The sequence below is a fragment of the Aythya marila genome, assembly GCF_965140915.1.
Source record: "Aythya marila genome assembly, chromosome: 1".
Taxonomy (NCBI): Eukaryota; Metazoa; Chordata; class Aves; order Anseriformes; family Anatidae; genus Aythya; species Aythya marila.
Genome location: NC_139042.1, coordinates 7,573,365 through 7,598,315, shown reverse-complemented (window position 1 = coordinate 7,598,315; position 24,951 = coordinate 7,573,365). Strand labels below are relative to the sequence as shown.

General features: G+C 40.3%; 2 protein-coding genes across 5 annotated transcripts in view; both read left to right on the top strand.

Annotated features, from left to right (window-relative positions):
• The first annotated feature begins 3,301 nt into the window (after positions 1-3,301).
• On the top strand, positions 3,302-24,171 carry PCF11 (PCF11 cleavage and polyadenylation factor subunit). 3 transcript variants are annotated; one of them, XM_082773793.1, is made up of 17 exons: positions 3,409-3,542; positions 7,651-8,016; positions 8,464-8,589; positions 10,844-11,032; positions 11,428-11,619; positions 12,469-13,577; positions 13,837-14,026; positions 14,117-14,759; positions 14,857-16,298; positions 17,586-17,673; positions 18,487-18,606; positions 19,160-19,265; positions 19,908-20,091; positions 20,542-20,697; positions 21,710-21,802; positions 22,443-22,478; positions 23,077-24,171. In XM_082773793.1, the coding sequence occupies exons 3-17, from the start codon at positions 8,491-8,493 to the stop codon at positions 23,284-23,286; spliced, it is 4,857 nt and encodes a 1,618-aa protein (XP_082629919.1). In that variant the 5' UTR covers positions 3,409-3,542; positions 7,651-8,016; positions 8,464-8,490; the 3' UTR covers positions 23,287-24,171. The 3 variants fall into 3 exon arrangements, with proteins under 3 accessions (XP_082629918.1, XP_082629917.1, XP_082629919.1); XM_082773792.1 differs by lacking the exon at positions 7,651-8,016 and having other exon boundaries at positions 3,302-3,542; positions 19,163-19,265; XM_082773791.1 differs by lacking the exon at positions 7,651-8,016 and having other exon boundaries at positions 3,302-3,542.
• The window catches only part of ANKRD42 (ankyrin repeat domain 42), a gene marked incomplete at its 5' end in the record, with an annotated part of 29,711 nt that continues 27,934 nt past the window's right edge, over positions 23,175-24,951 (top strand). Inside the window, one exon of one of the 2 annotated variants that reach the window (XM_082773825.1) lies at positions 23,175-23,296. The remainder of the gene's footprint in view (positions 23,297-24,951) is intronic. The other variant, XM_082773828.1, reaches the window with a different exon arrangement.

The following is a 24,951-nucleotide window of genomic DNA, read 5'->3' as shown; positions in this document are numbered from 1 at the left end:
CGTTGCTGTTTTGATATAAGCAATATATAGTAATATATTGTAGTGATCTAAACTTGATCCTGTCTAGGAGGCTTTACGAGCTCTTCCACTGTAGCTGTGCTGGCAAACTTTCCAGTCGAGACTGCTGTGCAAATGAAGTAGTGAAGAGCGTGATGCTCATGACAGCTGAGCTGCTTCTGAGGCTTGAGGAGGGAGTAAAGCTTTTCACCCTTCGGGAGGAACCACAAAGAAACACTGTCTGCTTCCTTAAGTGAATCTCGGCTGGAGAACAAAGGACAAAGCTGTGTACAGTGAGGTAATTTACATCTCATTAAAACGATCTTTAAAAATCTACACTGTGTTTGTTTCTTTTGTATCTGTGTTTTTCTTTCTTAAACATGTGAAAAACGTTGTGTGTTTTTTTTTTTTTTTTTTTTTTTTTCTTCACTAGAATAAAAGCAAGAACATTTCTAGGTGCCTAGAGATTTTTTTTTCTATACTTGTCTAGCTGTAAAGTAATTTTCAAAGGAATTTTATTAAACTTCCCAGAAAAATTCAGCTCAAGCATAACCACAAGGAGAAGCATTTTCAAGCACAACTATAGATGGTTGGGAATGTAATAAATTCTTGAAGGCTACTTACCCTGATATATTTTTTGACATAGCACTATACCATCACAATTATCCCACAAGATTAATTATCATTTGCTGGTGATTCGCAAGTGCATGTGCTACAACTAGGTTTATTCTAAATGCTTTTTGGTGAGTGTATACCAGCAAAAAATTCCATCTGTACAGAAAGACTTTAACCAACATCCATGCCAACTGGGATAGGAAGAGGTGGAACACATTTGTCCCAGAAGCATTTTTGAATGATTTCAGCAAAGCTATGCTGTGATGGGATATGCTTTTACAAGGTGGTTTCAAAAATGCAGGTAATGAAGCATGCTTTTGCAGGTGTGGATAAATCCACACTCTGGCCTTACTGTTGGCATGGCAATTTCCGTAGCGATACACAACTTTTAGGCAGCCCAACGATAGACTCAATGTGGGTTCTGTACCACTCCTAACGAGCTGTGCCACGAATCTCTTGCAGCATGGAGTGTTCCCACAACTCGTTAGCATGGGGGCCTCACAGGCTAAGTCAGTAGACCTTGAGGAGGTACTAGTGGTTGTGTACTACAACCAGTAAAGACAAACTAATGACACGCTCAAATACTGGATGCGCTCAGGCATGCAGGGTGTGCATGGATTCAGGGATCCTAGGGGCGTGCTCCGGAGGGCTGATAACTGCTTCACCTCACACCAGCCTCCGTTGACTGCTGACTTATAAACAGCAAATCTGCTTTTGAGGGTGGCCTTGACATCCTCATCAAAGCAGTTGTGCTTGTTTTCTCGGTTTTACTCCAGTAATTAGTATGAGGGAGCATTCTAACTTACAAATATAGTACTTCGGGGAGGAGCTCGATTTCTTCACCCCCACATTTTCCCCCTAGGAGCTGAACACTATATACTGTTTTTGCCAAATAAACTGAGTTTACATGATGGCTTGACTCCTGATACATGATTAATGCTTGTCACAGGCAGCGTGTCTTCAAATAGCTGGCTAACATTTACACTGAGAAAAAGCCTTGCAGTCCTAGCTTCAGTTGGACGGAAACAAAAACTTGAGTTTCATTTTCTGGTCTTATGATGGCACACTGCAAAGGAGAAGTGGTGTGTGCAACGTACAGCATTTCGAGGTGTACCGGAACAAATACAAACGACCAATTAAACAGGCAGATTCAAGACGCCAGTGCATTTCCTGCTCCCTCTTTCCCATTTTGAAGGTCTCATTTTTCAGAAAAGGATGCAAACGCTGAGGTAGAAACTAAAACGCGCTTTTATGAGATAAAAGGGCAATAAGCTGTTTTTACCACAGACCTGCCAGGTCTCAACTTTTGCTATCTTTCTGCTGCACTTGCAGACATACTTTAAAAATGATTTTGTGACAGGACCGTTTTGCAAGTGTACTTCAATTTGCAAGTGTATGTTAATGAAGCATTTACCCGTGGCCTCCTTTGCCCTGCTGACGGCTCCTCACAGTTAATAAGTAACGTGAAGAGAAGGAAGAACTGGACCTTAAACGTATGAAGAACTGAGCGTTATCATCTTTGGGCAAATATCGTGGTACAAGAGCAGGTTTTGCTGTCTCCAAACCTTGGGGTTTGCAAACCCCAAACACTGCTCCTTGACCCCTTGAGTGGGACAACTAAACTAAGAAGAAACGTCTCCTAATTTCTGACCTAAACCCTGTCTGGTTTTTAGGTGTGATTAGCACAAGGACCTAAACCCCTGTTTTTTGGGGGGTGACTGGGACAATGACCTAAATCCCTGTTTTTTAGGGGTAAAAAGGCACAAGGCAGGCGGACTGGGGATGGAGCAGGGGTGGCTGCCTCCCTCCTTCCTGATGAGGGAATTCCCGGGCCGCACAAATCCCCTGGGTTCCATCGCCACAAGCTCCCCGTTAGGGGACAAGGCGGTTGCTGAGCGGGACCCTGGGGGGCCACCAGGCCGCGGCCTCTCCCCGGGGCCTAGGCCGCAGGGGTGGTGGCGGGTAGGCCGCGTTGCTATGGCAACCATGAGCCAATAGAGAGCGCGGCGCGGGTGGGGCCTCGCCGGGAGCGCAAATCATCATCGAGGGCCGGGAGGAAAAGGCGGGACCGAGCGCGGGGGCCCAATCGGAGCGAGGGGCGGAAAGGGAAGGCGGGAGGAGAGGGCCGAGGGAGCCGTGAGCGAAGGGGGTAGGGAAGCGCGGCCAATCGCGAGCCGCCCTTCAGGGGGCGAGCGCGGGCCTTGAGCGCATCAACCAATCAGCGGAGAGAAAGGGCGTTCCCAACCGCCCGAAGGCGGGCGTTCTATCGGGCGGGCCAATCCCCGCCCGAGCCGGGGGCCCGCCAGCCAATCGGGAGGCGGCGAGGGAACAAAAGGGGCTTTCCAAGCCGCCGGCCCCTTTCCCCTCAGCGCAATTTCACATGACGCAACGGTTGGAGGAAGAGGTCCGCGGGCCGTAGCCGCCGCCGCCATTTTGTGAGCGCCCGGGAACGGAGCCGGCGGCCGGCCGAGCGGAGGCGCGGCGGCACCCGCGGCACCGGCACCGGCACCAGCACCTCAAGCAGCGCCGGCGGCGGCGGGAGGGAGCCGCGGCCCGAAGGATGCGGTAGAGGAAGCCCAGCGGCAGCGGCGGGGGGGGCGGCATCGCTCGGCGGCGGAGGCGGCGGCAGCATAAAAAAAAAAAAAAGAGAGAGAGAAAAAAAAAAAAAAGGGGGGGGAGATCTCGCGGGGAGGGGGCTGTCTGTCGGTCGGTGGGGGTCGGGGCGCCCCGGTCGGAGGAACATGTCGGCCCCGGAGGGCAGCGCTGGTAGCAGCGAGGCCCGGGAGGACGCGTGTCGCGATTACCAGTCGTCGCTGGAGGACCTGACGTTCAACAGCAAGCCGCACATCAACATGCTGACCATCCTGGCCGAGGAGAACGTGCCCTTCGCCAAGGACATCGTCTCCCTGATCGAGGCGCAAATCGCCAAGGTTTTTATATTCCACCGACTCCTACTCCTACCTATACTGCTGGGGGGATAAGCCGGCCCGGGGGCTGAGGGATAGGGGCGGCCTCCGGGGAGGGGGAGGGGGGGGGAAGGAGGAGAAGGGCGTGGGGGAGATGGCCCGAGGAGGGGTGGAGGGGTGAAGCTGACCCGGAGGAGGAGGAAAGGGGGGAGATGAGGGCCTGGAGGAGGGGAATTAGGGCAGGAGAGGGGGAGGAGGAGGGGCCGAGGAAGGCTGGTGGAAGGGTGGGGGCGGTTGGGCTGAGGGCTCGCAGGCAAACAGGGAGAGGGGTGGGCTACTAGGTAGGGGTGAGCAGCGAGGGCACGGCTTTCCCGGAAAACAGGAAGCCTGGAGTTTTTTTTATTATTTATTACTAGGGAGAAGATCAGGACCTCGGGGTCGCTGCGAGGGGAGCAGGGGGCGGAGGGGAGCGGAGCTCAGGCGGGGTCAGGGAGCACGGGAGCTCGTCCTAAACACCGCGGGGCTTCAATAATAAGGCTGCTGCTGCTTCCCCCCAAACCCAATCCACTCCAAAGAAAAACCATAGGGAGCAGGGGACTCGAGGGAGGGGAAGGGCCCCCCCAGCACCCAGCCGCAGAGGAGGGGTGTCGGTAGCGGGGGGGAGGGTTTGGGACTTGCCCCCACTAAAAGGCGCTGGGTGGGGAGGAAAAAAAAAAAAGAAAAATAAAGAGGGCAAAGCATGGCTGGCGAGCGGAGGAACCCCGTGGAAATAAATAGCAGGCAGCACAACATGGCGGCCCGGCAGTGACTGGGCAGCAGCACCTCGCCCTCCTCGATGGGTTTCCCCCTTCCCCGGAGCCAGCGTTGAGTGTCTGGAAGCTGGTGGTGTAGTCCCCAATCCTTGCATTTAAGCGATTTTCTACCCTTAGATGAGTACCGTGATTAGTAGGGAGGGCCTGGACGGGAGATATTGTGGAGTTGTTTTTTTTTTTTATTTTCTGGGTAGTTCGAAGGAACGGAAATAAGATGGAGTTTGTAGCACGGGAGTTGTCTGCTTTAGAAGGACTAAATTTAACCATTAAGTATCGCTTTAAGCATCATTTTAAGTATAAAATACTTTTAAGTATATTATAGTTCAGAAGATAAGGTTATTTTCCCAGTGTGGTCCCTATGGGATATTAACGGGGGGGGGGGTGTGGGGGGTACATGACACTTATCTGTCAGAAAAGTTTGTGGGTGAAAGGTGATCATCTGCTCCGGGTAGAGAAGCGTGTGCGTGGTGGTGATGGGGGTTGTTTTGCTCTGCCTGCTTAGAGAAACTTAGAGAAAATTACGTGGGCTTGGGATGACCTGTTTGGATTTCAGGTGATCTGTGCCCAGAGTAAAAGCTAGTGTTGTGTGTGGATCTCATTCATCATGGCTAGAGAAGTTTATCGGTCGAGGATGGGGAAGAAGTAATTCTCCCTGACTGTAGAAACTGCAGCAGCCTGTAGGATCCTAACATGGCGTCTGAAAGGCACATGATATAAAAAGAAGGGAAAGAGGAGGCTCCCTCTGAGCCCAGCCCAGGCAGTTGCTGACATCCGTCAGCCACAGCACATGGATGGGGGTTTGCCGCACCTTTTTACCAGGACCTTTTTATAAGAAAAGCATTCTTCTTTCAGTCCGCCCTGATTCCTGCCAGTCACCCCTCCCCCGTTGTGTCCCTTGCTCCCTCTGATACCAGGTGTTCGTAGGCTTTTTTTCATTTTGGCTTTAAATCATGGTTTATAATGGTGAGAATTGTACTATATAATGATGGGGAGGGAAGGATCTCTTACCTTATTTAATCTATCTTTCTATCAATGCAGGATGGCTCTTTAGTGTTCCACAGACCTCTTCCAGTCTAGTTTTAAATGCTGCCAGTGGCCAAGTTTTGCCATTCCTTGGGGAGGTGACCTCAATCTAATAGATCTCACCATTATATCTCCTAAAGGGCAGTGGATGTATATAACATAACTTGTGATAATATCAATGCTGTCAAATTTCTTCATTTCTGGGTGATTTAGAGCCTGCCCTGAAGTGTGTTTTTAAAGATGTCTTAAATCCTGTATCACTGGTTAGTTTTGCCTAGTTACTGTTTGTGACTGTGGTTTATTCAAGGCAAGTTCTTAGTTGTTTTTGGGAAAGTGATCTCCTTTACTAAGCCACTTTTAAAAAGTGTTGCCTGGAGACAGTTTGTTTAGTGTAAAACTTGAGTGGTCTGCTTTACAATTTAATAAATGGTTCTGAAATGTGTGACTGGTATTATAAAATTTGTAAATAAAAAGTGTGAAATATGTATTTGTCTTTTTATTTACCATTGTATAGTGCAGAATTTGTTTCCAAGACCCATTTTGTATACAAGGTTATTTTTTAAACAAATTTTTTCACAAGTTTGTGACTTTTGGGGTTCAGTTACCAGATACAATTTTTTTAAAGGTTGAAACCTTTGAGGAAACTAATAATAAAAAAAAGCCACACATTTCCAACAATAGCTTTCATACATTTTTTGAAAGAACAGTGTGAATTATGTGATGAAGTTTTTAATATCAAGCTGAGAAACACAGAGTTAGCATTCTTCTGTGTTCTGGTGGTTATGTGGAGCCTCCCTGCCTTTTGGTTAGCGTCATGTGGGTCTCTTTCTTGCTAGGGGATGGCTGTGTAGATCGCCTAAAAACAAAATACATTCAAATCTGGGACTCCCTTGTGTGGTTATTGGAATGTGTGCTAGATAGCTTGACATAATAAACATTTCCAGAAGTGAAGGCTTAAATATTTAAGTCCTGGTTCTTAAAATGTAACACCTGAGTAGCATATCTTTGAAGCAGGAGACCCTGCTGAACTTGTGATTCTGTGTCATATTTTGAAGTAGGCGTCCTTACTAGATTACAGTGTTTCCCTGTATGTTTGCTGTTAAACAGTCTGATGGGTAATGAAGGTGACAGTTCAACTTGCTACGGGGCCTTTGCTACTAAGTGAATGCCCCAGCGTCTCAAACTCTAAACTTAGTGGAGGGTAGTGAGCTACTTCCATGCGCTGGTGAAATGGAAGAATATAGTGTGCTATGCCAGTAGCTCTTGGGCATTGGTGCTGCTGAGACAGCTCTTTGTTTCCCTAAAAGCTGACTTTGAAAGTCAGAAACTCTGCAGTCTTTTTTTTTTTTTTTTTTTTTTTAATAAAGGAAAGCATTCAGAACTTAGTGTTTTTAATGTGCCATTGTGTAGGCTGCATTAAAGAAGAAACCAGTATTTCACAGCCATTTTAATATTAATAGTTTTACAGCCAGGGTTGGAGCGTTGAGGCTAGAGAGGTGCCCTTATTCTAACCACTTGCATAGTAGCTTGTTTACAGCTCAGTATTAAGTCAGTATGCTCAGCTCTCAGGTAATACAAGTGGTGTAAAATATTTTTATGTACCACAATTAATTTTAGGTAGCTTAACTGCACTTTTTTTTCCACGTCCAAAAAATGCCACCTGCCTATTACGTTTTTCAGTATGCTCAGAGGCAGTGATTCCCCCCCAGTTAACAAGAAACCAACCTTTCCAATGTAAGTTTTAGGCCATGGTAAATTAATACACGTAGTGGTGAGGAAACAATGTGATTTACCCCTATAAAAGTACTGTTGCCCTTCTGTGAACCACCTTAACGGGGAAGGAAGAATTGTAAAGCAAGAGCACTTCACACACTTGTCTGGACAATGGGGCTGTGAAGTCGGGCATTAACAGGGTAGCCTGTCCTGTTTAAAATGAGTGGTGAAGTTATTCTGGTTTTATCCTGAGTTTACTGGATGGTGAATGGGACTTAAAAGTTGGAGTGGATGCTCCTCTAAGGGGATCGCGGTCAACACGCAGCTTGTGGTGTTGTCTTTCACGTTGTCCTCTTCAACAAGTCTGTGTACTTGCTGGTGCTTTCTGGAACTTTGTGCCTTCTGCTTGTGAAAGCCCATGGTGGGCATTAAAAACACCTTGATTTGGGCCAGTAGTGCTTGGTGTACATTAGAAGTTGCTGTAGCAGTCCAGTGTCACCACACTTCTAACACACAAACTTGCTACAAGTTTTGAATGTGGATTTAAAAACAAACAAAAAAACAAACCAAGCTGCCTCTTGTAGCAAAGATGTGTCCAGAATATGAAGACTCCCGTCTGTGAAAATCGTGGTTGCAGTTCCTGAGCTTCTCTGTGTCTTTACCGGGTCGACTTGATGATTGAGTTCTGTCTGGATTTAGAACTTTGTTCTTACTGCACATCTAACTGAAAACCTGACTGTTGCTATCGACAAGTGCCAAGAAAGAATGGGACTCCTTGCTCCATTCGTTTGGATTACAATACAATAGTTGCGACCTATTCTACGTGTAGTATATAAAAAGACTGTGATACTCAACATATAATCTACGGCTGCAGAAGTTCACTAATTTGGGCTGTTTGCCAGAAGTCTGACTTGTGTTCTGTGAAATCCCAAAAAGCAAGCATTCAGGAGGTCCGAATTATAAACAATTTTTAGAAGTTCCTTGAAGTTCTAACAATGGTTTCCTGCTAACTTAAAATTACTTCTCAAGTGGGTTTTGAAAGGTTACACTCAGTACACTAGCGGTAATACTGTCTCTTGGGCTTCTTTTTTTCTTTTTTCCCTTTTTTTTTTTTTTCTCCAAAGCTTTGAGACAAACAGAATAACCTAAGGTGTTCCTTTTTTTTTTTTTTTTTTCCTGTGATACACCCACTGCATTGTACTTTGAACTGAGTATTGATTTTCCAAATTAAGTTTTTGTATATAAAAAAAAAAAAAAATCCCAAGCAAATCCCTTGGTGTTTATAGTGGCAACCAAAATGAGAGGTCTGTATTTCTGGGATTGGTAATCCCTTTATTTAAATAGCTTAAAATATGTTTTGTTGTACTAAACTTCTCAGTTTCTTCTTATTACTCCAGGCTCCTGCATCAGAGAAGCTCCCTGTTATGTACCTTATGGATTCCATTGTCAAGAATGTGGGAAGAGAGTATCTTACTGCATTTACTAAAAACCTAGTTGCAACATTTATTTGTGTATTTGAAAAGGTATATACGCTTTCAGAAAAGTTCTGTGTTCTAAGCAAAATTGTTCCTGGTAAAATAAATACCTGCTTTCAGTTTTGGGTTTTCTTGGGTGGTAAACCATAAGAATTAATCGGTTTTTATTAATCTCAGTATGTATCTATAATGTGGATGGGTATTTCTGTTGTAAGTTAAGTTAGCCAAAAATATAAAGTCTTACTTAATTTGGTTCCTAAACTTCTGTAATTTTTCTATCCAGGCAAGATTTTTCTGATTTGTTTTGGTTACTGTTACCTGGATGGACTTTTTGTAATGTACAGAGCAATTAATTATGAATTATTGATTTTTTTTTTTTTTAAGATAGTAAATAGCCTTTATGTCAGGAGTATACTGAGAATCAGTTTCATAGAGATTTCTCAGAGCTCTCTTCCTGCTCCTGTAGTTAGATTTGTCTGATGTACATAATTTTTGATGTACAAAATGAGTGTGTGAACTATGGAGAATATCATACCTGCTACTCTTTTGGTGGTCTGTGATTTAAATATTAAATATATATATGGGGGGGAGAAGGCCCTAAGAGTGTATTGCTGTTACATTACAAATACATTCTAATTTAATTCAAACTGCCACATTTTTTTTCTCTTAGTTTTTAACCACAGAAAAGTAATTGTGCTTATTCTTCAATGAGGAAGGCAAATCCAAGTCCATTTTTTGAAAGATTGGACTTGAAAGGCTTTATGTTGGATCTGAAATGAAGGGTTAACTTCTGTGGTATGCTGTATGCTCTAAGAACGCAGTGTCTCATATGAATGAGATGAGTGGAGCTTTGCATATTTATTTTTACATACCAGGGAGGATCTGTGATCCTAGTATGTTTTCTATATGGTTTTCACATGTATAATGTATGGCTAAATAAGGAATAGATTTTAATAATGACCACAGAAAATTTAAACTCCTGTGTGTAGTGTAGCTAGGTAGACATTCACTTGTTTTTCCAGTATTAGGTTGTGTTCTTCACTGAGTTGCATTTGAATTTCTTGCAGTTGAAGCTCTGGATAATAACTGATTTTCTGAGTTTGGTAGCGTAACTGTCTACTAAGCAAACTAGAGCCATTGAATTTGTATTAATTGTGTAAAGTGGCAGTCACTTCAGATAACTTAATTGATGGTATTACAAGGTGGAATTCTAGTTACTGACGTTAAAAGCATTTGTTTTATCAGTAAATGGTCACTAAGGTATCTTTAAACACGTAATGAAGTCAGAAACTTGCTCAGTCACTACAGCACCTTTCATGGTCTACTTCGTACCTACTCATTGAAAATTGTATAGATGCATCCTCCCACTCCCTATAGCTACGTATGAATTATTTTTGTTGAAGTTCTTGCCACCCTCCCTCTTCAAAGAACCTCTGAACTTTCTGAACTTCTGGACAGTATGTCTTGCTGTAAAATGTTAACACACAACTGCAGCAACAAAGGGTCTCCACGGTCAATACTGCATGATTGAATTAGAATATTCACTGTAGGACAGCTTTTGTCTTCCAGTGTTTTAAATTTATTTAAATTAACTACTTGAGTTATGAGATGAACAGAATTTTGCTTTGATGTAAATTTCTGACTTACCTGTCAGGAGATGATTCAATGTAATTGTGAAGAGAGGAAAAAATGGGAGGCAGTACTGCAAATATGCTTGATTTGTGGCTCAGATAGTTCTACTGCAAAATTAGACCTGAAATGTAGTTGAGTTCATTTTAGCTAATATACATTTTGTTAGAATTGTTAGGGAAAAAAACAAAAACCTTCAGTGATTAAACAGCTGAACAAAACACCTTTTCTGTTCAGAAAATTCATTGTTCTCTGACTTGTTTGCCATTGATCTATGCCATTCAGCACAAACACTTGAATAATGTATCATCTCAGAGGCTGCTGCCTTTCGATATTTTTGTTACTGTATTTTCTTTTTCACAGAAATTGGCCAAGTAAAGTGAGAATTTTGGTAATGGAAAAGTTGAAAGAAAATTCTCAGAGAAATGGTAATACGCAATAAAACTTTCAAATGGCCTTGAAATGACAATGCCACATCTGAGTTTGTTACCGATTCTGTTGGTGTAGATGTAAAAGTCTGCTTTGGTTATAAGTTCTGTATAGCCAGTTCATGGTGTTAAAATGATAAAACTGATAAGAATATTAAACAAATGAAGCCTTAAGTTCTACAGAAAAGTTTTAGAAGTTGTTTTATATTAACTTAACAAGCCATAGAATTGTTTTATTGTTTTAGGTGGATGAAAATACTAGGAAAAGTTTATTTAAATTACGCTCCACATGGGATGATATTTTTCCTTTGAAGAAACTATATGCCCTTGATGTCAGAGTCAACTCATTAGATCCTGCTTGGCCAATTAAACCTCTGCCCCCAAATGTGAATACTTCTAGCATCCATGTGAATCCTAAGTTTTTAAATAAATCGGTAAGTTTTTATTCCTACTGTATGAGCAGATGGTAATATATGTAGTTTTCATTGTTTGTATGCTGTTTTTTGACAATTTAGTATATTAAGAATGAAGCATCTGATCTTTGTAGACAGGTAAGAGCAATTTCTTAACTAAGAATATTTGATGGGTTTGGGTTTTTTTGTATTTCAAAACTGAATCCTAGATTTCTGAACATTGATATACTAAATAGCATATTTAAACTTGTCACACTGGGGAATTTCTCACGGAGCAAAAGTTCTTAAAATGTTTTATATTTTGCATTAGAAATGCAATACACAAAGTCCCAGTGTTGGGTCACAATAACAGAGGAGATAGTTAGCTGATTCCATTAAGATTTTATGTGTAACTTTTTTCTTATGTTTGTTTTTAGCCAGAGGAATCTACTGCACCTACCTCTGCTGTCACTTCTGGTGCCTCTACTCCTCCAGCTGTTCCTGAAATACAGAAGAATTTGACACAAGAGCAACTGATAAGGCAGCAATTGCTTGCAAAGCAAAAACAGTTGTTAGAACTTCAGCAAAAAAAATTAGAGCTGGAGCTGGAACAGACTAAAGCACAGTTGGTGAGTAGGGTAGTTGATGAAATGCCCATACTTGGGTCTCACTTTTGGATAGCACCTTAGCTATACAGGTAACTGCAGTAAATTATGTTAGAAAAGTGTAGCTCTTGTAGGACTAGAGCAATGCAACTTGTTCTGGTGTTCTAGACCAGTATTTGTTACCTACAAATTGTAAGAATTGCACTCAAAACAGGTTTAAAAGAAGCTTTTGTGTTCTGTTACTAACTTCTCCCCAAAATAACGTGTGCATGTGATCCTAGTTTTGCACCTCTTCCTGTGATTCACCACAAGACAGACTTTTTCAAATATATTTGCTTTAAAAAGAGTAGCATTTCTTTATAGAACAAGGAATTCTGATCGTTAGCAATACAAAGGCAGTTTCCTCACTGGGTCAGTTTTGTTTAATGCCAGCATCTGAAGGTGGTGGTTAAGTTGTGTTTTTTTACATTCATAATAGAAAGTCCACTTGTTATGAGTGTTAATGATAGAAAATAAACATCTTAGAAGTTTAGGGAAAAAAAATCAGATCTGTCAGTTTAGTTGTCATGAATATGTCGAATATATAGAAAAACTAATGCTGTAATGAGAACATGTGCTTAGATTATGTATTTTGCTGCATTGACATTGCATTGATTTTGCATTGTAACTTGATCTTCTCTGAAGGTACTGCAATATTTTAATGCCTGTGATTAGCAATTAATTGGTCATTTTCAGTTAAATGGCTGAATCTTACATAACTACCTTACAAGTGTTTTCTATTTATAGTTTTGTTTTCAAGTCCGAACATGAGTGTCTCTGGGTAGGAGTTGTATCATGCAGGTTAATGCTGTTTTTTTTTCCCCCCTATTTCAGGCTGTTTCTCTTAGCGTTCAGCAAGGATCATCTACTATAGCTTCAGTTCCAGCACCTTCCAAGCCACATGTGTCACAGACACCTCATATGACAGTTAAACCACCTCATCAGACTTCTGTGCAATCTGAAAAAATCAAACCATCCCCAAGTCCTCCACTTCATGATATCAAAATAGTAAATAGGGATCCTCGACTTAATAGGATGGCTCAACATTCTTCTCATGCTAAAGATCAATCTCATAGGAAAGAATTTCCACCAAACACAACCAGTCAGTCTGATACCAAGGCAAGCAAAACATCACAGGCTGAAAAACAAAACTCCACAAAGCAAGAGAAATTGAAAGCAGGTGAAAAAATACAGAAGAAAGAGCTTGATCAGTCAGAAGCAAAATCTAAATCACCATCTCCTTTGAAAAACAAGTTACCCAGTACTAAAGATACTAAAAACCAGGAAAGTGAAAGCACAAAAGTATCTGAAATCAGTAAACGGGATCCAAGACTGAAAAGACATCTTCAGGAAAAGCCAGAGGGCAAGGAGGATGAGGTGAAAGAGAAGAGGAGAAATGTAGAGAAAAAAGAAAAAGAGGAACATAAGACGTGTGAACATAGACCAGTAGGCAGCAGAAATAAAGTAGTTAATGGTGTTGTTCAGAAACAAGACACACCTACAGAAGAATCAGAAAAACAGGGTGGAAAACAAGGGAGATCAAGTAACAGAAAACGGTCACGGTCACGCTCTCCTAAGTCACGGTCACCATCTACACATTCTCCAAAAAGAAGAGAGAGGAGATCACCCAAAAGAAGACTCAGAAGCTTATCTCCCACTTCGTCAACTCCTAAAATCGGAAAGATACGTCAGATAGGTCCTAAGCAGTCTCATGTTGAAGAACCCACACAGGCAGCAAGAGATGAAAGAAATTCTAATAAGCGGAACGTGAAACAAGAGGTGCGAGATCCACGGAGAGTGAAAAAAGCCCAAGAAGACAGGCCTCAAGAAACAGCAAGTCAGCATTCTACAAAAGCTTCTCCCGATCCAAAGGAGAATGCAGAAAACTGGCAGGGATCCAAAGCAGGCAAGAGGTGGAAATCTGGTTGGGAAGAAAACAAAAAGTAAGTTACCATCTTTTAAACAGGTTATGTCTGAAGTCAGTGGAAATTCTACTGCTGACTTCAGTGTAGTCAGATTTTAAGAGGAAATGTTCAGGTTGTCAAAAATTGTCAATGAAATTTCTTATCTTATTTGTAGTTAGAGAAATTATGCCTACTAAGATGATTGTGATGTTTTGTCATGATCAGTTTTAATAGGGATGTAACAGGCATGTCCTGAATAACGAAATAATTTATATTTTAAATATGTTCCCGTTTTCAGCTCGCAGCAGAGTGAAGAGCACCAAGCACTTGGTAAAGCTCCTCACCAAAGACACCGGGAAAACTGGACTGCTGCTAAAGGAATTTTATCACCCCGAGCACCAAAGCAGCAGCACAGGTTAAGTGTGGATGCCAATTTACAAATTCCTAAAGAATTGACATCTGCAAGCAAGAGAGAATTACTTAAAAAGGTAATGCTAATTAGCTTGTCTTCATAGAAGAGTCCTGGATGTAGCTGTGCTTTTCTTTTTAGAAATCTAAACTTCAACTTTATGTTACAGGCCAATGATCGCTTAGCATCTGGTGAAATAACTCAAGATGAATTCCTCATGGTAGCTCATCAGATTCGACAGCTGTTCCAGTACCAGGAAGGGAAGCACAGATGTAATGTGTGGGATAGCCCTACAGAGGAGAAATGTGTTTTGAAAAAGAAACCTCTTCTATCTGATGCAGAATTAACATACTACGAACACAAAGCTAAATTAAAAAGAACCCAAGTTCAGCATTCATTATCAAGGCTTGATCTGTTGGATCCCGATGATATTTTGGATTATCATTTACCTGATGCGTTGCTTTCTGGAATAGAATGTGAGCAAGCAAAAGCAAAGCGTGGAGTACAGTTTGACAGAAAAGAGCCATTTGGAGAAAGATCTAGGAGGCATTCTCCTGTAAGTGGCACTAACAGACCTTTTCCTGATAACCTTTCACCGCTTGAGAGTCGACGAAGACTTGAGGAACAAAATGCTACTAAAGGAGCAAGAGGTTCTAAAACATTCGATCCTTATGACAGCTGGGGAGAATCAGAGGAATTTAGAGATGCTCTCAGACAACAGGGAAAAGGCACACCGGAGTTCCAGAAAATAGATGGTGATGCAATTTGCAGATTTGATAATCGTGAAGAAAGACAGCTTCTCGGGCAAGCTGGTATGTTTTTTTGCCTTATTTTGCAGACGTTAAATAATATCAACGTTTTGGTGGGTGTTTATATGTTGCTTTTTTTTTTTTTTTTTTTTTTTTTAAGGTGTTCGAGAGGAACCAAGATCGCCATTCAGTGAGCGTTTCAAAAGAGCTAGATATGAAGATCTGGAGAAAGCACCATTTCCAGAAAGTCCAGGAGCAAGATTTGGAGGCATTGAAGCCAAGCAGAGAATAAGTGCACTAATGGAAGACAGACCTCTATTTGATGGCTCACCTAGACAACCTCCTGCAAGGGTTGGGGTAGATGGACCAGGAAGTCCTTTTGGTGATGGTCCTGCTGCTGGTTCAACTTCTCGAATTGATGGGCCACCTGGACAGGCTGCTCTGAGATTTGAGGGGCCGTTGGTCGGAGCAGGTGCATCACAGTTCGATGGACCACTGGCGGGGGCAGGGGGATCAGGAGCCCTGAGATTTGAGGGGCCACCAGGGCAGCTGGCAGGAGCTCTCAGATTTGAAGGACCCCCAGGACAGGTTGGAGGAGGAGGTCCACTGAGGTTTGAGGGACCTCTTGGGCCTTTGCGCTTTGAGGGTCCTGCGGGCCAGCCTGTAGGTGGTCCTAGATTTGAAGGACCTGGAGTTGGTCTCAGGTTTGACGGACCCCGTGGTCAGCCTTCAGGTGGTCTCAGGTTTGAGGGACCCCATGGTCAACCTCTGGGGCCTCGAGGTCAACCAGGGGGTGGTCTCAGGTTTGAGGGACCCCATGGTCAGCCCTTGGGGCCTCATGGTCAACCAGGGGGTGGTCTCAGGTTTGAGGGGCCACATTTACAGCCCTTGGGGCCCCATGGTCAACCTGGAGGTGGCCTCAGATTTGAGGGGCCACATGGGCAGCCTATGGGGCCACATGGACCATCAGGAGGTGGGCTCAGGTTTGAGGGGCCACATGGACCTCCAGGTGTAGGTCCTAGGTTGATTGACGGACCAGTACACCAGGGAGCTGGTGGACTTAGATTTGATGGTCCTCTGGGACGGACGGGTCCAAGATTTGATGGCTGTCATGCTGGATTTGATGGTCAGCCTGGACAGCTGTCTCTTTTGCAAAGATTTGACGGAATTCATGGACAGCCTGGCCCAAGATTTGAAAGGGCACCTGGCCAGCAGGGACAGGCACGATTTGATACAGCCATACCTCAAAGATTTGATGGTCCTCACCAGCCAGCCTCAAGGTTTGACCTGCCCCTTGGCCTTCAAGGTGCACGGTTCGAAAATGTAGCTAACCATCCTGCCTCAAGATTAGAAATGTCGCCATACGGACAAGGCGGTCCGTTCGTTGATCATCCCAGCCAGGGCTACAATGGACCATCTCATGGGATGCAGTTCCAGAGGCCTGACATATTTGATGGTTCGCCAGGACCAAATTTCAATGGGCCAGCTGGCCCAGGAGCACAGAATTTCTCATTGAGAGCATCTGGACATTATTTTGACGAAAAAAATCTTCAGGGTCCTCAATATGGAGGCTTCAATAGTATGGCAGTGGGAAGTAATCAGGTAAGAATTATTGTTGTAAATAGTTTGCTTGCAGAAGTATTTATGTGTAGATAATTAGTAGCTTTTCTTTCTCTAAAAACATAATTTTTTTTGAAGAGCTGGCACACTGGGAGACAGTTTCAGACTTAAAATGTCATCCTTATGTAGTATCTGGATGAGTCAAGAAGGGCATGCACTGTTATTTTAAGATTTTTTTTAAATTAACAGATCTAATCATTTTGTAGGTGAGAATATAAATGAAATTAGCATTTTTAGTTTGAAAACAAATCTAGGTAATTGGAAGTCTGGCATTTTCATTAAACTTGAACAGGGTGAGCGCTATAAATCATGACTGATGATACAAGTGAATATAAATAATTAATTTTTCTAAAGAGGTGTAGAATTAGGATGGACCAGAAATAATCTTACTGTCTTTTTGGAGATTATAGTGCAGGTGACAAGCCAGTAGTAACAGACACCCATAATTTGGGGGAACTGAGAAAGATGCAGACATTGTTAAATACAGTTTTTGAAAAACAATCTTGGCATCAGCATGCTTGGAGTTTAGTTGTCTTTCCTACTGCCAGTTAGAAATGCTTTCTTCAAAAGGAGAAAATAACCGTACATCAATCAAAATGATAACATTTCTTCCAGTAGACTGCAGATTTTAGAGGGTGTTTTTCATTTGGGGTATAACTGAACACAGAGAGTTAACAGCAGGTAACATGTCCGTCTAACCTCAAACAGGATCAAATTTTAATCAATGTAAACCTTTTTTAGTAAATCCAGAAAGCAATTTCAGAAAAAAAATACAATCTCACTCTAAAATTATTTTTGTGCATGTGGTTTGCTGCAGCTGGGTTGCTGCAACCTTCAGAATGCATTTCATACAGTAAATACTATTTCAGTTATAGAAAAAATAATAGTGACCTTTATTGATGGATGTTTACCAGTTTAACTTTTCTGATGAGCTCTGTTTTTGTGAAAAGGATCAACTTGAATTATTGTGCTTGGAAAAATGTGTTTAAAGGCTTATTGGATAAGCAGAAAGAAGAAAAGTTTTTTTTTTTTTCGTTTAAATGTTAGGCAAAGTAAATATGCTTTTTGATTTTTTTTTTTTTCTGACAGGAAATGAAAACAATGGAAAGGTTACTTAGCCATTTGTGGACCCTTCAATACTGAATTGACATAGTTCACTAATGGAAGGATTTTAATATTTATAACATTATTGAGAAATTTGTAGAAATTACCCTTATTTTGGAAAAAAAAAATGCAATTCAAAGAGTGCTTAAATGTTTACTTTTACAGGTTTCGCTCATGTCTGCTCAGCCAGGACCGTATGGCCAAGGTCAGCAGTATTTGCCAAATCCTGGAAGCTTTGTTCAGAACCCTGCAGGTACCAAACAGTTAACTGCTTTTTGTTTCTTTCGGACTGTTCTGTTTGCTAGTGGACACACAAAATTAGCTTTCTGGTTTGTGGTGGTGTACTGGGTCTGTGTGGACTAAGGGAGATCCCAGTGAGGTGGCAGTAGATGTTGTTTCTGGAGTACTTTAATCTCGTTAGGGGTTTCCTTCAAACTGTGAAGGCTTTCATTAGTTTTTCATTAACCGTATGGCTTTAGTATGTAGTTGTGCTAAAACAAAGCAAAACAAAGTTTTGGTCTGCTTTTCTGATGGCAGAAAGGTACCAGTTTGTAGGTCTGGCTTGCATTTGACAGGTTGTATAAATTGTCAGGTTGTATAAACTTCCGAAGTGTATGAATTGGTTAGTAAAAATCTTGAAACAAGTCATAAATAATTGAAGTACATTGGTCCTGGTGAAATATTCAAGGATAAAATGAGAAAATACTGTGTTTCAACAAGCAGAATCCAGTAGAATTCTCTTTACAAGGCTGTGAGCATAGAGAGCACTTCAAAAAATTTACATTACAAAGGAAGTTGTTGAAAGGGAAGAAGTAAGTCCAAAAATAGATATGAAGCAAACAGTGGATAAATAGTTTGAAATAAAAAACAGTAAAAAAAAAAAAAAAAAAAAAAAAAAAAGTAAAAAGTAGATAAAGAAAAAAGATTAAAAAAAAAAAGTAAAAAAAAAAAAAAAGAAGTAATAAAAGACATAAGGAAAAATGTGTTGTCAAATGTGCTGATAGAAGTTGAAGTAAATTCTTGATGTTAACGTTTAGTCTCCTTGAATATTGATATTTTTCTCTAGGAGGCCTTCCACATTCGTATCCTGATAACCACCTTGGCCAGCTTGATGTCAATGAATTGTTTGCTAAACTGTTGTCAACAGGAATTCTCAAACTGTCAAAAACTGATTCCACTTCAGCACGTATGTAGATCCATTATATTCTAACTACTTGGGCTATCCATAGCTGAATTGTAAAGCTAAGTGTGAGAACTTTTGAGTTCTTGCATCTGTGTTTTTTTTTTTTTTTTTGAACTGAGCTTTGTGGGAAAGGATTTGGTGTATGTGAATTACTAACTTTCTAAAATGTGTATTACTTCATGTGTATGCTTAAGCTATTTAGAGCAGCCTATTGTGGTTTTGGTGCCCTGCCTCAGTAACTCGTTCTTGATTATAATCAATGATTCTTGTCAATTTCTGAAATACTTCCGTCTGAATATTGAGATTTAATGCTGAAAACTTAGCTGAAATACAGTTTTCCTAAATTGAAATGATGAGTAGTGTACTGTATTGTGTGTTTTTTAATGTTACAATATGAGACTGACTCAGCTATTATTTATTAATAATATTAATTCATATCATATTTATTAATCATATTTTTTAATTTTTGAGTAAAACAAAAATAAGGTTCATCAGCACCTTACTTCTTTCTGATAACGTACTGAAATTTTGATGAACTTGCCTTTATTCTTTCTAGAAGTGAATGAAACATCAGCCCAGCCAGCTGCTGAAGAGGAGGATGATGACCAGAGTGATCAAGATGTCCCAGACCTCACAAACTTTACAGTTGAAGAACTCAGACAGTGCGTATAGTAGCATGAGCTTACACTGCAGTAAGAATAATGGCATGGAAGTATCTAAATAGTGGAATCCAAGACAGTTGAGAGCTTTTAAAAGATGTTATGCCACTTTTTGACTAAGAGGACCTGCAATTTTTGATTGTTACTTCATGACTAAGGATGTGCAGTTTTTGAATGTTGTTAGTCTTGGAGAACTTCAGGAAGGAAAAAGAGGGAAAATGAATGACAGAAAACTTCCCTTTATGCAAATGGAGATGTTGTCATTTAAGCAGCAAGGCTGTGATACAAAATGAAGTCAGTGTTACTTTGTTACTACTAACTTTGCTACCTTTGTGGTAGTTTGCAAAGCTGAGCCAAATGCTAGTGTTATCATTTTATGCCCTATTAGGTGATGAAGTTAGTAGGCATGACATTACTAATAGTAGCACGTTTCTTATGAATAGTTCATACAAGCCTATTATTTATTCAGATGTTTTCAATTAACTGTTACAAAAATCAGGAATAATTAACTATGTTCAATGCCCTAACCTTATATTAGATTCATGCTTTTCTTCTGCTTCTGCAGTCCTACAAATCAACTTCCTGATAAAGTTCCTATCTGTTTCTTTTCGTAAAGATGTTAAAATTTTTTTCCCCTTTTTGTAGGCGTTATGATAGTGTTATTAATCGACTATACACTGGAATTCAGTGTTACTCATGTGGAATGAGATTCACTACTTCACAGACAGATGTTTATGCCGATCACTTAGATTGGCATTATCGCCAGAACCGCACAGAAAAAGATGTTAGCAGAAAAATTACTCACAGAAGGTGGTACTACAGTTTAACAGTAAGTAACGCAGCATGTGTCTTACTACATTAAAGGTTGGATTCAGTGTTATACTTTATGTATGTACTTTAGGATTGCAGTTGAAATTGCATTCTCACAGGATTTTTCCTATGGTAAACAATGTTGTATTCGATATTTCAAGCAGTTTTTATAAATGCCTGTCAGAACACAAAAGGCAATTATATGATGAACAATAAGCAGCTGGAAGCTGTTGGTACTGCTTTGGTTGCACCGAGAATGGAATAGAAATAGAAGTAAAAGGTTTTCTGAGTAGTGTGGCATTATTAGAAAACATGCACTCTGCTGCATGTTAGAAGCATTTCAGTTTCAACGAAGTAATATGTTCTAAATAAGGTACTTTGGGGATGTCATTTCTCTTTCCCTTAAATTTGTTTAAAGTATTTCTGGCTATATATAAGTGTCTGAGTATGAATGAAAACTTTTCCTTAGGATTGGATTGAATTTGAAGAAATAGCTGATCTAGAGGAACGTGCAAAAAGCCAATTTTTTGAAAAAGCTCATGAAGAAGTTGTGCTCAAGACACAAGAAGCTGCAAAAGAGAAAGAGTTTCAGAGTGTCCCTGCTGGACCAGCTGGAGCAGTTGAAGTAAGTTTCAGCTTGCCTGCATTACCCTATGGGCAATAAAGTAGACTGAAGTCTTGCTGTTGGACCTGTGTGCAGCTACTTCATAGATGTTGCATTTGTGTCAGATAGCATTAATAACCAGTAGTACAAAAACTTACATGCCTATTGGCATGCAGTCTTTTTAGTGAAATTGAAATGGGGGAAAGCGTGTCAATTTACTGAATGCTTCCATAGGGGGAGTAAGTTCAGTGAGTTGGAAATGATCCCTTGTGATTTAAGTAATGATTTTTACTGGATTTTTGCTACATTTACACATTCTTTTTCATTAGATGATAGGCATTAGGACATTAGGTGTTAGGACAAAGAACTATCTGAATCTTCTGACTTGAAAATAATCAACAGATATGTATTTAGGTAGGCAAAATAGTTAAGTAATTAACTACAAATGTTTTATATGGTAAACCTATAAGAAACTAGCTAGTGAGTCATGTAGACCTTTGCTTTAATTTTTAAAAGGTACTTGTGCTTGTTATCAGAGTTGACTTATGTATTTTACACAGAAGCATTAAAGGTGTTAATACTTCGTGTAAGAGTTCTCCCTCTAATGTGAAACTCAAAAGTTGAGTTATGGGGAAAAGTGAAGATGATGCCATAAAAAAAATAATAAAATTAAATCTCCATACTGGATTATTTTACCTAAATCCCTGTACCGGATTGTCTTACCTGAGTAAAACAGCATTAGATTGTTAAGGTGTTTTGCAGAGAGTTTCTAGTTGAAAGGGCAAAGTTTGCCTTTCTCATATGATAACAGCATTCAAGGTCAGATGATTGTTGCTAAATTTACAAACTGTACTCAATTTTTATTAATATTTTCTAAAGTTACTTTTAAAATGTAGAGGAAAGATCATCTGTTAGTCCACTATAGATATCTTAATTTAAAAGAGCGTTATTTAGCTGTTACTTGTCAATTTCCTGAAGTTCATGCGTTTTATTTTAATAATGTCATATGTCTGTTATTTCAATACCTTTTCAGAGCTGTGAAATTTGCCAAGAGCAATTTGAACAATATTGGGACGAGGAAGAGGAAGAGTGGCACCTAAAGAATGCTATACGAGTAGATGAAAAGGTAATCTGATTTTAATAGACATGATACTTGTTGATATTTTAAATGAAAAACAAGCTGCGCCCCCCACCCCGTCATAGTTAAAAACAAACAAAAAAAACACCTCAGCTGAAGATTTGTAGTTAGAAAGTGAGACAGGAAATTGATCTGTCTCTCCTGAAGGGATTTCCCTGGTAGTTTTCCTGACTTCCAAGTACATAAATATCTCAATCTTTGGAAATGCTTGAAGTCCTGGTACTGTTAGTACAGGCTTGCTCTGCTTCCTTCATACTGCTGTGCTAAAAGAACAATGAAGGTGATCCTTCCTCTCTGCCAGAGGGGTTGAACCAGGTGGACCCAGAGGTCCCTTCCAACCTCAAGCATTCTGTGATTGTGCAAATGTTTTTATATATGGTGTAGGCCTTTGTTCAGTTCTTTCTATATGCAGCTATCCACGTTATGGGATTTCCTATACTTAACAGGCTTTTTGTCTGATATCGTTTCCTAAAGATCTTTACCTAGTTACATTTGACACCGTAGTTTGCCTACTTGTAACGTTGTTGTTCTAGAGGAATTGTGTGATCCATAATTGACACTGTTCTGTTCATGACCTGTGCACCTACTCTGTTCTTAGGCATTTAAATTTACAACTTTTATTTTCCAGATTTACCATCCATCTTGTTATGAAGACTACCAAAACGTAAGTGAACGTGAACCCTTTTTATTTTTGAAGCATTTTGCTTTCAGTTTGTTCACTGACTTTACAGGGAGCAGATGTCTTCAAAATCCATCTTTCTTGCATTTGACCAGACAAAGAATCAAAGGGTCCTGGGCACGGCAAGTTTATAATACAGAAGTTGCTAGGATACATTTCTCATAGTGATGTATCATGACAGCTTGTGTGTCATACATGACTAAAGCAAAACCATTATTTGAAAACACATCATGAATTTGAGTAACATGCATAATCTTAGGAACTTGAAATGTGTGTTTAGTGTGTGTTAAGTTTTTAATGATATGGGAGTACAGTTCATTTGTGGAGAGATGGGAATATTGTATGGTAATGTGTTAAGCATTTCATTGCTACGTGAATGATACATTTTCAAAATAATTGTGAAAAAGTAATGCTATTAAACAGCGAATTTGCTTTATATGGATCTTGACAAAGTAGAATTTTGGATTTTGAGTGCTTTACTGTCAACACGTTTGCATTTTAGGAAAGACTAAAAGGGAAAAGGATTTAAAAGTGGCTGCTATTGTAATGATGTGTTAATGCTACATTAACGTTCATTTTGCAGACATCATCATTTGATTGCACACCATCTCCCAGCAAGAATCCTGTAGAAAGTCCTCTAAATATTATGTTGAACATTGGTAAACAAGAAACACAAGAGTCCTGTGACTCGCCTAAAGTCAAAGAAGAACCTGATGACACCCCTCCTGCCTGTGCAGAAGAGAGCACACCTGCATCTACAGATATTAAAACAGAACCTGATGAGTCTGTTTAAATAAACTGAGGTATGTTTTTTTTTTACAGAAAAGCTGCTGTGTTATCTCTGGAAGGCAAATACTTTTTATATGAAATAAAAACATTCAGCTGAGGCAGGGCCTTAGCTACTGTTTGGTTAATAAATACATTTTTGTATTTGTATTTCTTACTGCCTGCACAGTTTCAGGTGTCATTGTGTGAAAGTTCTGTAGATGCGTGAAAATTTAATGGAATGAAATTGTATATGTAAAAATGTACAATTTTCACTTGTAGAAATGTAAATTATAAATAAAAGATATTTTTGCTATATATGGAGTGTAATGTTTATGCACACCATCAAATGAAGAGTGTTTCTGTAGTTTTTTCAGTTTAAATGGAATTAAAAAGACCTCTGTTTTAGACCTCTTGCTGAATAAGATTCAGAAAAATGAAAGCAAGCAACTTCCTTCAGTTATCTCATAGGTGGGTTATCAAGGGAAGCGGTGCAGGAACTTCTCAAGACACAACCCTATATTTTTCTTTTTAAACTTATTTGAACAAACTTACATATCCAGATATTAAAAATAAAAAAGTAACCAAAAAGACAGTTCTGGGTAGAAGGGGAAAATTTAACAAAGGAACCAGAGTGCTTGATTGTGAACACAAGTGCCAACAAACAATTAACAAACCAGGATGCCTGGTAGCTGAGACATTTTAATGATTTTTTTTTTCCGTTAGTCACACATAAGAATTTAATACAGCTGAACAAACTTTTCTTTACGTTACAGGGGGAAACGAATGTAAGAATGCTCATTTGAAAAATGGTTAACATTTTTTTTTTGTTGTTTATGACTGGACTTAGATGGTAAACCAGATATCCTGAGATGTTAATATTTCTTAAATGTAATAAATAAAATTAAGCATATATTTGTGTAAATCTCTTCCTTTCAGTAATGGGTTTGCGTGGCTGGCATGGTTGTGGGATTGCAAATAAAGATTCATACAATGTTTGTCTTGGGATAGTATGTCATCTGCATTTAAGGTTTTATTCACTCTGCTATGTGGGGTGGGGAGTGCATACTTTTAAAGCTGCTGGGAGTAAGACACAAAACAGTAAGTGAAAGAGTAGTCCTAGCGTATTGCTCTTGTGGTGTGGATACTCAAAAGATAAGAATTCAGCCTTAGTGTGTGATATAAGTAGAAATAATCAGCTGTAAGTAGAAAATCAGCTGTGAATGTGCTGTTAGTTGCAATGTTCCCAGTCTTCTCACTCAGGTTTCAAGGGGTAGGCTGAGACATCCTTGTGCAGTAAGAGGATTTACAGCAACTTTCTAACAAGAATAATTAAGCTCAAAATTGATTTTATTTAGATGTAATTATCAGTGCACACCTGTAAATCTGATTTGGGAATGGGCCTTGAAATGCAGAGTGCTTTTTTGGCCCCATCAAAGGAACCCAGTTTCCCTCCAGGGTATCGGATACTTCTGGCTAACAGGGCTGAAGAGCAGGACTTCTGAACTGCAGGAAAAAAAAGAAACAAACTTGTACCCTGAAACATCTTAGTGCAGAGAGGTTACAAGCACAAGAATTGTGGTTAGTCAGATTATCCCACAGATAGAGTGCAAGCGGGTTGAATAGTTCTTGGTTAATACATGGATGACAGTTTGAGGGTGATGATAGTGATTGGTGTGATTGGTTTGTGCCT